This window comes from Lissotriton vulgaris, chromosome 3_1 (assembly GCF_964263255.1).
Source record: "Lissotriton vulgaris chromosome 3_1, aLisVul1.2, whole genome shotgun sequence".
Classification (NCBI taxonomy): domain Eukaryota; kingdom Metazoa; phylum Chordata; class Amphibia; order Caudata; family Salamandridae; genus Lissotriton; species Lissotriton vulgaris.
In genome coordinates, this window is record NC_141689.1 from 90,768,452 (window position 1) to 90,781,844 (window position 13,393).

The window sequence follows — 13,393 nt, forward strand, 5'->3', positions numbered from 1 at the left end:
CCAAGGACTCGTGTCCCCACCCCTCCACTTAGAAAATTAATTAAATTAACCTTGCACCAACCCCTGGACACTGGTCCACATCAGGGGTAAATTTAGGAAGCACTGATTGAGTCACATGCTCCTTTTTTCACTCCAGGGGTCAAAAGTCACAATCTTGCTTGTGCTCTCTCTCATAAACATGGTAATATTGGTTAATGCCCCACTGGCATGTAGTCTTTGAAGTCCTTAGTAAAGTGATACTACAGGTACCCAGGCCCTATAAATTAAATACTGGTGGGCCTGGAGCAGTGATTGTTCCACCCACTTAAGTGGCCCTCTAACCATAGCTTAGGCCTGCAATTGCGGAGGCTGTGTGTGCAGTTTACTCTGACATTTTGACCTGCCAATATAGCCCATAAGAGAGGGCCAAATCTTCCTTTTTAATACATATAAGTCGTGCTTAGGCCAGGCCCTGGACAGCCTAGGGGCTGGGTGCAATGTATTTAAAAATCAGGATATGTACTTAAGTTTTACATGCCTTGGTAGTAAACTTTTGTTTTCACTACTGCAAGACCTATCTCTCCCATAGGATAACATTAGAATTGCCTTATTATAATTTACAAGCATAATTTCCCAATGGTAAGAGCTGATTCTTTCAAGTTTGGTGTGTCTGGAATCACAACTTGAATTCCTACCTTGTAGTGGAGTTGGATTTTAAATTGCAATGCTGAAAATGCCACTTTTAGAAAGTTGGCATTTTCTCACCGTAGCCATTTGCTGCCTGTCTCTGATCACATGTCTGGGGTGGTTTTTAGGTCTCGGGCCTAGCGTCGCACTGCAAAAGAATTGTGGGGCGGAGCCCAAGGTTTAATGTTTTGGCTACAATGGGGTTTGAACCTGCCCGTTTCTCCCTTGGCTGGCTTCCTAAACGGAAGCCAGCCATTGGAGGAAAGGGGTGTCACTCTGTTCAAGCATCGTCTTTTTGTGATTCGGGGGCGTGTTTTTAAGCTGTGATGTCATCCGTCACTCAACTGCAAAAAAACACCCCCTGCCCCCACCCATACCCCCCCCCCCCCCCCGAATCGCGAAAATGTCGGAGCTTTGCGGCAGCCATTCCAGGCTGACTGCTGCCGCGAGAAGTTGCCGAGTGCTCGTGAACAAAGAGGCTCTTCCTTAATTGGTCGCATTTATTACTGCCCGAGGCCGTCATCAAAAGGCCTGAATCACCGTGGGCCCTGTCCCACTGTGGGAAGACGTGAGAGTAATTTCTTCCCCCGTGTTGTGCCCCAGAAAGATCGCTGCTACAAAGTGTGTGGACGAAGCGGGTTCGCTGTCCCGCCATGAAGAAGTGGCACTCTCTGTCCCAGAAGACCACGGGTATCCCCAAATCGGCTGTGGCCAGTTAATCGTTTCACCAAAGAAAAATGCAAGGGATTCTGGCAAGTTTATCTCATGGTGCTTCAAGAAGTAAATATCAAAAAAGGAAACTGGAAAGTGTGCTGTCCAGCAGTGTCCCTGGCCCCACCCACCACATCCTTTTTCTGAAACCCGGGCACCATACAGCAGCTGTCCTGTGTACAAACCCTGACGTTTGGAAGCCTCGGCTACAACACAAATGTTCTGTGCACCGCTCTGTGTTGCTCCTTGGAGGTAAATTATTAATATTAAAGGATACCTCCGAATCTAAAACTCATGGGTTCTGGTTATGTAAACTGAACTGAAAGCCCCCACGCTTTCCACCAAGTCTAAACAATGAACAAACGCTGCAATCACAGAAAACTAAGCACAACCTGTCAACCAAACGCCCTTCAGTTTGATGGCTTTCCCAGATCTGAAGGAGAGGGCGCCCGAATAGAACACCTTCTTAAAGTGCCATGAGACTGGTGGTTGCTGCTTTACAAATGTGAATAAGGTACACAACATAAAGGGGCAGCGCACTGAAGCACAGACTTCATCCCAATAGTTTAATAAATGCTGCCTAGTACAGTAAGCTGGCCACACTGTAAGGCTTCTCTGCGCTGTAACTATGCCACTAATCCTCGCAGCATGGATAATGTTTTCATCGACTAAGCCGAGTTAACCGTAAAATTCAAAACTGCGACCAGCTGGTTGTACACACATCTCTGCTAGTTCATGACGTTGATGAGAAGTAAGTCTAAGCTGGGCTTTTCTAGGTGTGCTGCACAGACCCAGGGCACTATCATGAATGCCCCCTGCCCCCGGAGACAGCTACCTTCCTTTTCTGATAAGAAAACGGTGATTTCAGCTTCCCATCTGTCTAAGCAGAATGAACGAATAATTGAAGACACTTATATAGCACCTAAATTTGGACTAAATGCCTTCTAGGCTCCTCCTAGTAGAAAGAAATTGTACTGCACGCTGCTTCCCTTTACGCATAGCCTAGTCTGTAGGTGGATGAACAGACAACATATGTATCCTTCATAGCGCTTCGAACTGAATTGCTTTTAGGCGTGTCATGCGTAAAAAGCTAAAACACCGGTTCGCACCGGAATGAACAGCACAGTACCACAAAGTGAAGCACATCTGTGCACTTCCAGTCCCAAAACACTATCTCTCCCCTTTACATACACCCCCTGCCTGCAGCAGGATGAACAGATGAATGAGCACCAACTGCACAGTTTACTTCTAGCACAAAGTGAAACTTGAGCAGCACAGCGCTGCAGACAGAGATCGGCTTCTAGGCGCTTTCGGTCTGAAGCAGAGGCTCACCTGTCTGCAGCAGGCCCTCCCGGTGCTCCAGGTAGCCCACCTCGTCGCAGTAGTTTGCAGTCCAGCCTCTGGCTGTCCCAGGTGAGGGCGAGGGAGCGCGAAAGACTGCAGAGACAGATGCAGCAAACAATCGGATCTTACAGCGGCTGTGAGTATCAGACTCACCTGGAGGGTCTGAGCGCCCCAGGAGAGGGGTTCCTGGGCCAGGACCAGCACCTGTGGAAGGCTCGCCCACCTCAGGACCCTGGAGAGCAATGTCTTCTGTTTAAGAGCCTGATGTGATCTAGGATTAGTTCCCAGAAAGCAAACATCAGTGAGGCACTCAAACTAAATTTCCCACCACGCAAAGGGATTTGACAGACTACCCAAAGGATCCTGGGAATAAGTACTTTTGCACTGGCATCCGGGGCTGGGGGTCTTCCGCTTGTGTGCATGGTCGAACTTTAAGGACTTACGGTTAGACAAAGACTGACAATTGTGGCCGAGGTCGTCGCTTTCTCTAAGGGCTGCGGGGGTGGGATTATATGCCCTGACGGGAGAGGTACTGATTGACCCTCACAGTACGGTGTCCTAAAGGGACGGACAAATGTGCACTAGTTCGATCGAGGGTTGTCCTTTCCCTTGGTAATCCCCGCTTTCTTGTCTATTGGCCTCCTTCTCCTACTACTCCCCTTTCCTTACTTTGTGCACCCTTCTTCCTCCAGTGCCATGTCTCCCCACACCTGAGAAGTTCCTTGTTAAACCCTCGTCTATTTCTAGAAGACCCACTGTGCCTCAAACCGCAGCCAACTTTGGAACGCACTTCTCAATCTCCCACACTTCTCATGTACCATTTTATATACCCAATGTCTGTTGTCCATTCTATGTCCTGTTTAATCACGGCGTTTACCCCTGCCTTTTTTGGTGTCACTTTTCTCGCTCGTCGATTTCCCGTCTCCCCACTTAAAGGGTGTCCTCTTTTGTCATTGCCACACCCTCAATGTTGGTGTGGCTCTGAACCCCTGAATCACCCCTCATTCAAGCTGGACCCCTTAGCACATGAAGCTGGGTCCCATGGTGGGCTCCTGGGTTCTGTTCCACGGTGCTGGGACATACTTTAAAAACCCTGCCCAGTGGTACGTCTGCAGCCTCGCCCCTTCTTTCTCTGCCTGACACACTCCCGCAGGGACCATTGCTGCATGACACTGCTACTGACCGCTGCCAGCTCCTAATGTGCGTCATTTTCATTTACATTTAACAGCCCCGACCAGAGCCCTCAATGACTCACCCATCAAATGGCTTCATTTGAATGTTTCTTGGCTGTATCGGTCAGTTGCCTTATACATCAACGTGTCCGTATATGTTGCAGAAGGCACAGCTATTTAATAGCCCCACCTGCACGGGTGAGTGAGTATGTGTACTCAGAGTAGAGAACAGCTATGGTAAGTCAAGATTTCTGCTCTGGATGACAGGAAAGTCAGTGTGTGTGTGTGTGGGGGGGTTCCGTCTGTGTGTGGGTTCCGTGTGTGTGTGGGTTCTGTCTGTGTGTGTGTGGGGGGGGGGGCGGGGTGTGTGTGTGGGGGGGCGTTCTGTGTGTGTGTGGGGGGTGTTCTGTGTGTTGGGGGGGTTCTGTGTGTGGGGGGGGGGGTGGCTCTGTGTGTGGGTGCATGTGGCTCTGTGTGGGTGCAAATGCAATAGGTCTCGCATTTGTGAGATTAAGCTATTGGCATTGTAAATGACACTGCCCTTTATTTATCTGTTTCAAAACCAACACTTAAATAAAAATGTTGTTTGTTTTTTCGATTGTAGTGACCTCTGAAGAAGTGCCTTCAAGCACGAAATGCATTTTTTTTTAGAATAAAATACTGCCCTGAATGACGTATGCCTGATTCGTGTTCTTTTAAGGAGGTCCGGATAGACATAGTGGTAACATCAGAAACCTGAGAAATTGCATTTTCACACTGCGTGTGGATCTTTAACAATGTTGAGAGAAAGAATAACGAAGATGAATAAGTATAAAGTTGGAGAAAAAGCAAAGTATACATAAAGAAGTACATTTATGATGAGGTTGCTGATGTAGGCACAACCTAGCAGTGCGATTGGTTGGGGTGAGTTGTCGCCCCATTGGTATTGTGTCATGATCATTGAGTGCTTTTGGGCATAGCACTCAACAGTCTACGCAAAGCAAAGAAACATGAACAAAACTGCAAAAATGTATAAACCGGTGTGCATCCTGCCCCTATATGTGATGATCTATTAATGATTAGAGCGGCAGACCCTGATGCAGAGGTCTGGTCCGGGGTTCAATTCCCGACGCGGCAGGGTCTTAGGCTCATTGTCTGCGGACTCGATAATTCTCGCCTCGGCGCCTACTCTAATCATGGGGTCCCACGCTGCAACTCTGGGCAATAGCTTGCTTAATCTCCACAATGGCCCCTACAACACTGGGATGCCTGGCTTCACCTTGGGGGTGCCCAGGAGGGGCTTCTCACAGGGAGAGCCAGGAAGGGTTCCACAGCATTATACAGAGCCGGGACGCCCCGGTGATGGGCAGCTGTGCGCTTTACAAGTATACTACATTTGCATTTTGGGGTCATGGTACTTTCGTAATGAAAGTATGCGGAGTGATGGTATTTTGAAAGAAAGTTGCGTATTAATGGGTGTTTACATTGGTGGCACGGTGGCCCACATTTCCAGCAACATACTCCATATTTTTTTCACCACCCATTTGAAAAATGCACAGGTCTCTCATTGATGGCCAGCACTGACATACACTTTTAGACACACCTCCTGCCACAAATTCTAGAATTGCGAACTTTAGAGCTGGGGAGCTACGTTCGAATCTCGGCATCAGCTCAACATCCTGTGATTCCAGGCAAATCGCTTTGTCTCCTCGTGCCTACCACAAATGAATGTGTTCTTCTGTAATGTAAATTGTGCTCATGCCATGTTGTCGAGTTTGCGCTATATAATATTGCAAGGAAAAATAAAGTAGGGAAACTCGAGTTCACACACTACTGAACGCGCTTCTTAAGTGCATCAGCAGTGCAATGTGAATCTGAGCGTTTCACAGGCCTGTCACAGATAAGAAATGCTATCAAAACGAAATCCTACAAAACCATATACTACTGGCCTGCAGCAATTCATACCCAGACAACGTCGGGATGGGCTGCCTGTTATATATAAAGATGAAGTATGGAAATTTAGACTATTTCTGTCATGTCATATCCCGCACTATTAAAGGGAATAGTCCTGCAGGACAGCTGGAGCATTGTGACATAAGCTTTCCCAGTGCACTGTGATTCAGTTAAGGTGGCCACTTTGTCCGGTAGCAACATGGTCATCTAAGCTAATAATATCTTGGATGCATTCTTGTTCATTTTAACTAATTACATTTGAACATCAACTATTCTTTAATGAACAGTTTTTGACAACCTTAGAATGGCACTTTTTACCATGACATGCAAAAGGAAGGGTGATGCCCTAAGAGAAGAAGCAAGTCACGACTACCAGCAAGAACCATAGTAACCAGAGTAAGAGAACGAGAATGGACTAAGTCCCGCCATATGAGCGAATCAAAGAGACTCTGGATAATGCCTCATGAGAGTGTGAACGATGAAGTGAGTGTTGTTGGTAGACCATAAATGTCAGTGACAAAGCAAAAAAAAATAATCACCTCATACTGCTGGCAAGCCATCTCAGGATCTGGCACCATGGGATTATGTAGGGGCACAATTAAAGCCTACTTGTCACATGCAATCACCCATCTAATTTGACATGGTGTGCCCTACCCACCATAGACACCATCTTACAACTTGATTGCACGTGCCTGGAACAGCCTTGTGCAGGTAATTCCCTTCAGAGACTAAACAGTCACCTGACCACATTGTTCTATACAAACAAGAGTGAAAGGTGGCCGACAATCTACACTTTTGACAATTATCTCATAGACTTGTTCAATTTCAGGTGGTACTTCTGACTCCTTGTAAAAGTAGGAGATATTGTAAACTATTGCAACATTCTCCTTCTTTCAGTTCAAAACATTAACAGTTCTGTCAGATCCAGTTCTGATGAACCCACTATATTAATTTTGCTGGTATCGCTGTCAACGTCGTGATGTCATGTATTTAAGTGACAAACTGCAATCCACCTAATGGTCTGGAAGACTTTCCTTTGCCAATCTGGACTTCTTGATTTTAAAGAGGAGAGTCAAGAAAAATGCCTGAGACAATCACAAGCTGCCTGTAATGTCTGTAAATTACACATTTCCAACAACAGAATAAAGTAAGAGGGATGTAAGACGAGTCATGTGAGAAGAGGCATATTTCAAGGTAGTGTCACAGGTCCCATCAAAGTGTCGGATGTCTTCTTTACCAGGCAAGACTTCTCTTGCACAATAGACCCAATCTGATAACTGGATAAGGATTTCCACACCTCCTTACTGGACAACCTGTAAGAAGATGCCAGCTGTATACTACGTGAGCGCCCAATGAGTAAATTTAATTTTTATTTATAAAGTTTTATATAGCGCGAGCTAGATCCCAAAGGATACAAGAGTGCTTTACAATTTCAGGCAATTATGAAATGTAAGTTTCTCTTCACATCTACAACTACTGTGTAGGGCAAGACATCAGATATCGCTACTCACTTAAGTACTTTTATCATTCAATTCATGATGTATACTTTCAATCATGGTTGTACAGAGGCACATCATTGAAATTTGATTTCAGATTTATATATAAACCTCTCAAAATCAATTTCAGTTACTGCTTCTGATCTAAAGAAAATATTATACAATGTAAGAGAATTTTATGGAAGGTGACAGTCTTCCATACTAGTTTCTCAATTCTATTAAGTCTTTATTTCGATCTTGCTGATCATAAAAGACACATAAAATATATACATTGGCTTAAGAAAGACATTATACTGCATCAACACGTAACAGTGAAGACCTTCACGACAATATTGCTTTATACTAAGTCAGAAAGAAGACACGCTAAAAATACAATTTAGGAACATCCTAATCTGACACTAAAACAGAATTTTAAAACAATTTCAGACATTGTTCAGACAATTAAATTGCTTACTTTGCAGTACACCCAGTACCAAATTGATTAAAACATAAGAAATTATTTACACTATATACAACTATAAAAAAGACTGATCAATCAGCGAAAATACAGTGCAGTAGCAGTACAACATACATATATTAGAGATTCACTGTTATCTGATATTTAAGATCAGTTTGAAGCCTCCATGTCCAGCCTAAAAATGTTGCCACGACAATCACAATTGACTCCTGTGCGCTAGTTTTCAATAAGCGTAGGGCAATATTACACGACCTGGTGCCCATATCGAGACAGATTGGTTTTAGCCATTTTATCGGTGGTAATTTGTATGGAGGGCATAAAACTAGGATATGCGGTAGAGTCTCTTGTAGATCATGGCAGAAAGAGCATTTGTTATCAAGTGTGTTATGTCATTTGATCGGAAGTGTACCTACCCAAAACTGAAAAAATAATGGTTTATCACAAAAAGCCACAATGGATATTTATGGTTGAGACCATAACCTAAGTTCCTATATGTGCAGCAAGAATTGGCCATGCAATCAGCACTCATTCATAATATTATAGTTATTAATGGAGTAACATGATCCAAGTAGCTATGGATGGACCATCAGCAAAATAGTCAGCACAGAGACATCTTAATGCTCACCAGTAACAGTCACTGCGACACCCTTTTTATCCAACCAACGGTTAATGTCGTCTATCTCGAATCTGAAAGCATAGTTTCCTGCATCTTCCTTCGCCACATTGGTGATGAGCAATGTGCAGTTCTTCTGGCTGGGGTCACCAAGAAGCTCAGTGCGTCCTTGAAACCTCCCACCTATCTCGGTGGAGGTGGAATGGTAGACAACAACCTTTTGGCCATTGTTGTCTTGGTACCAGATGGGAGTAATTCCATTCGGTGTCATCACATCACTGGGGAAGGTGAATTCACATGGGATGAATAAGCAGGACCCCTTCACAGTTTTCAGTTGAACTGGGCACAGCACGTTCCAAGTAGACCCCCATCCTGTATCAAAGACAAAATGAACAGTGAGTAAATAATGTAGGATGGATGTTTCATCATTTTAGAATAGCTGTGAACAAGCAATTCCAGGAAATGTTCAATGTTGCTATTATCCACCTGTTCTGCTACAGGCCAGATTTCGAGTTTGGCAGATAGGGTGCTCCGTCACAAAAGAAACCGAGTACCCTGCCAGCCAAACCCTTGGTTAGGCCACCTCATTTAGAGTTGGGCAGACGATAATTATTCCAAACACAAAGTCCATGTTGGCTTCATTAAGGCAATACTTCCTTCTATGGCCTAATGGAGTATGGGCTGTCGGAGGAAGGGCTTTACACTGTCTACTCTATATTGTGTGGATGGTGGAATGCCTTTATTTTACCGGTCCATCACTGCCACAAAAAACGGGGTGTTGAGGGACAGGAAAAGAAACAAAATGGCTTTAGTTTTTTGTTTGTCTTTGAAAACTAAAAGCGTTTGAAATGATTGCCCGGCCACTGTCATGGCTGACAGTCCCACCAGTCAAACTTTTCCTGCAGGGACAGGAAATGCATTGATGGCAGTTTCTGTCAATGTATAGAGATGTCTTGGGGCTGCGGAAATCTCTAAATTAGGTAGACGCTGGTCTCTTACAATAACAGAGTTAATGTCCTCTGACTTCCCGATGCAGTAAACTCCATCCACCAAACTCTAAAGCGGCCCTGTGTCAAAGCAATGTGGTATGCTATCACCTCATCATGAATTTCATATTGTAGTAACTAGCAAACCTACAATAGAGAAAGACCAACATGCTGTCTGAGTTGCATGTGGGCAGCAGAGCACACTGCACTGACAGCCACTTTACAGAGGTGCATCCCTTTAAGCAGTTACAAGCGGAAATACTTAGGCTTTCTGGCTGGAGCTAGCCCAGAAATGACTATTATAAAATGGTAAAGGGCAATCTCAGTCTTGTGTGTCTGTGTGAGTTTCCTAAGCCCTCCCTGAAGTCTGTCCATTAAAATCAGATAAAGATATCTCAGATCAAGGAGAAGCATGTTCAAACTGCGCACCTATCATTTGTTTCCCATGGAGTGAGGCGCCGGGCGTCTTTGAGAAAATTTATTTTTATTTATTTATTTATCACATTTGTAGAGCGCTCTGTTACCCGGAGGTGTCCTGGCGCTGGCTTGATTGAGCTGGTATGAGTGGCTGGGATTAGTGGGTGAAGAGCCAGGTCTTAAGCTCTCTCCTAAAGGGCATTAGGTCCTGAGATTGTCTGAGCGCGAGTGGAAGTTTGTTCCAGGCCTCTGCCGCCCACATTAAAGGACATTATTTAAGGTGTCTTTACTTTGACAAGATCTAGTGAAAAAGCAGATGTCTTTGGGTGTTCCCGACGTGAGCTTCTTTCTTCCTTTTCGCACAAATCTGCTGTGTATAGCGTTAGTTCCTGGCAACTCCTGTAATCCTATACCCATGTCTTGGTGAGCCTACCACAGCAACCATTAAGCCAAAAAGCCTCTTTGTTGCCAAACTTGAGTATTAATTATGAAGTACTCCACACTTCTTGGCAGAGCTCTGGGATTGGGACAAAGTGAATGAAAAGCAGAATGCAAATAGTAGTTTTAGAAATCATTTGTGTGACTTGTACTAGAACTCTAAGTCTTGGTATGAAAAACAACAAAGTGCTACTACACTTACAGGTTGAATAACTAAACATAGCTTACTGGACCCACCACGTCTTCACTTGGTCTTGTTTCCTTTAGGAATAGAACAAGTATCAAAATATTTGCATTAGCTCAGGTCATCACTACCTTAAGTCAGTGGGGTTGGCTCAGTTGCAGCAATGTGTATCTGACACCATGGTCAGATGTGTAAATCTCAGTGTCCCCTCAGCCTTTCATCATTTCAAGGTTGATAAAATTAGCACTTTTGAGTTTAGTAACCATAAGTACCAGTCCTTTGTCAATCGCACTAAGAGATCCCTTAATGTGAATGTGTGCTCTACTGATACTCCTATGATGTATTTTCAAGTTTACATCATTTAAATGCTGTGAGCACGTAGCGCTGGGGTAAAGACAGTCAAGGTTGTATGGCACTTGCCAGACTATGCCCCCACTTAATCCCCTTTCAGATGCAGACTCATTTGTGACTGATATGCCTCAACCCAGGCAACCTTTGAAAGGTGATCCTGAATGTACAATTCTACTGATCTTTCAGTGGCATATGACCAGAAAAATTGGAATTATGGATTGTGTGGCTGCAGCAAATTTCGCATAATTATAGATTTGTCGTATTTTTCACATAATCCAACATCTGCTGCATAAACTGCAGATTTTAACAAAACAAAATGTTGTTTCTAGCTCAAACAGTTCAAAGGTTACAAAAACGCAGCGGAACCTGTTGCTGTACAGGCGAAGGCCTTTTGCAAAGGTTGACTGGTCACCTTCTGTTGCTTATTGCTATACTTGGGTATTAAACTGGTACTAATGACCCCATCCCCAGACAGTGTTAACAAGTGTAAAAAGAACAAAATAATGAAGTAATCCTTTTTCAAAATGTGCCGCATTATGCCACATTTTTTGCTGCTTAATTTACTCAACCCTACCGCATAATTTGAACCTCACCTGCTGCATAATTCCAGTGGCCCTGCATATGACTGACACTGAACCAGACCTACAAGCCTTTCTGAAGCATTTCTCCCATGTGACTGACAATTACCCAGTCATACCAGCTGTTTTCAGTTTATTCTGGCATTGGACTGTCTATTACTCCGTCCTGCTAGCCTTTCAGTGCCAGTGCTGACGTGAGATGAGTGACACTCAGATGTGGTCATTACTGGTGTCTTAGTACTGCCAAATTTCCCTATGTCATGAGTGACACCTTCAGCCAGTCTGAGATTTGTAGCCAGTAGCACACAGTGTTATGGGAGAAGTATGCCTTCCTAATAAATTAATCCCGGCTACGAGTTTGCAGTCTGACATGAAGCCATGAGGCATATTTGAGACTGATACTCACAGCCCTTCAGTGGCACGTCATGGAAAGTCAGCCAGACCTGCAATAATTCACACATTGTGTTAGTAAAACAAGTCGGCGAACTCTACCCCAAGTAAACGCAAATGTAAACACTAAAATTAACACAATTGGCAACTTTGAGCATGGCATTTTCGTGCTTGGAAGAATGACGTGTTTTGAGTCTTTCTCAGCACAAGATCAATAAACAAACACTGAGGAGTTAAGAACTAGATCACTGGAAACTGCTTCTCGAAAGTTTGCAGACCTGCAGAATTTCTACAAGTTCAAAGGGACACTGAGGCAAGTTAATTTACTTTCCACTTGGGTGAAGTAAAGAGGTGAAAGCACTTGATGTCAGTTTCTTTCCTGCCACTATGAGAATGCAATGTAACATGTTTGAGGCCTGTAAGATATTCTGCAATTAGCCAAATGTTGGGAGAATGGACAATTTATTCTATTCTAGGCCCAGGATACAAAGAAGGCTTTTTGACTCATGTCGGACTCTTCAAATGCACAGCGGCCACAGCATAAGTGTCAGTTGAGTGCCCTTGTCACCTCTGAAACCCACACATTATCATAACATCCTTGTTACTACTAAACAAGTGAATTATAAAATCCTTGTTACTACTGAAACCTGAATTGCCATAATATTCTTGGTACTACTGGAACAAGTAAGTTATCATAACATCCTTGTTACTACTGAAAAATGTAAGTTAGCCCATCTGTGCTTCACTCCTAACCATTATGTAACTAGAGCTTGTGGGCTTCAAGGTATAGATTAAAGTTGGCATATTTACTGTCAGAGGTAGGCCAAACATATTATGATGGCTTGGGCTTGATAAGTTCACACTGAAGTTTTGTATACAGTGTCCGAAGGCTATTTGTCAGCCCTTTGTCATGTTTTACATTTCATATTTGGGGGGTGTAAGGCCAAGCTGTGAAGCCATAGGGTAAAAGTCAAATTTGCTATTTTGGTGTTTCTGAATTAATTTCCATGTTTAAGGAATAAACACATATAGAGAGAAATTAGTTGTTATACTGTCACTGGTGGCAGATTCAAAATACCAGCAATCTAGGTCAATAAACTCACGAAATAAGTTAGCTTTACATACTTTATGCAGCACTCTAAGCTTGCAGGTGTTTAGTTGGAACCTATACTGTAAATGTATAATGAGTGAAACCAGTGTCAGGCGCTGCTTTAACTTATCCCAGTTTGGCTTGGACAGTATTTATACGATTCCACCGATAAAAAATTAATGTATTGCTTTGCGGTTCTCAGTAACCCCCTTATAGATAAAATACTCTGGATCTGCCTTTTGGTAGGAAGGGTCCTACAGAAAGCAATAAAATAAATATAGAGTGGCAAATGATAAACACAAGTAAGTAACGCATTATAACCATGCCACCATACCTTGGAAAACCATAGTCGCCAGCCAAAATAGTTGTATTACAAACATTCTTCTTTTCTGTGATCCAAAAGAAATACAAAGAAGAAATTCAAAGATTTTGTAAGACAGCAATAGGTTCCATCAGAAATGAGTACATTTGTTTTCCAGTGTCATTGACTACTGTCATTCACAGTATAGCACCAATTTTGAGCCCACAAAAGATGGTTGCTAGAGCTTCTTAACTCTTATAATGTGCA

At 43.6% G+C, this 13,393-nt stretch overlaps 1 protein-coding gene across 1 annotated transcript in view; it reads right to left on the minus strand.

Annotated features, from left to right (window-relative positions):
* SIGLEC1 (sialic acid binding Ig like lectin 1) overlaps window positions 1–13,204 on the minus strand; it is a 315,685-nt gene extending 302,481 nt beyond the window's left edge. The window contains 2 exon segments of the mRNA XM_086960128.1: window positions 8,404–8,763; window positions 13,160–13,204. Of these exon segments, the coding sequence (XP_086816254.1) occupies window positions 8,404–8,763; window positions 13,160–13,172 (373 nt within the window). The 5' untranslated portion in view covers window positions 13,173–13,204.
* Window positions 13,205–13,393: the final 189 nt, after the last annotated feature.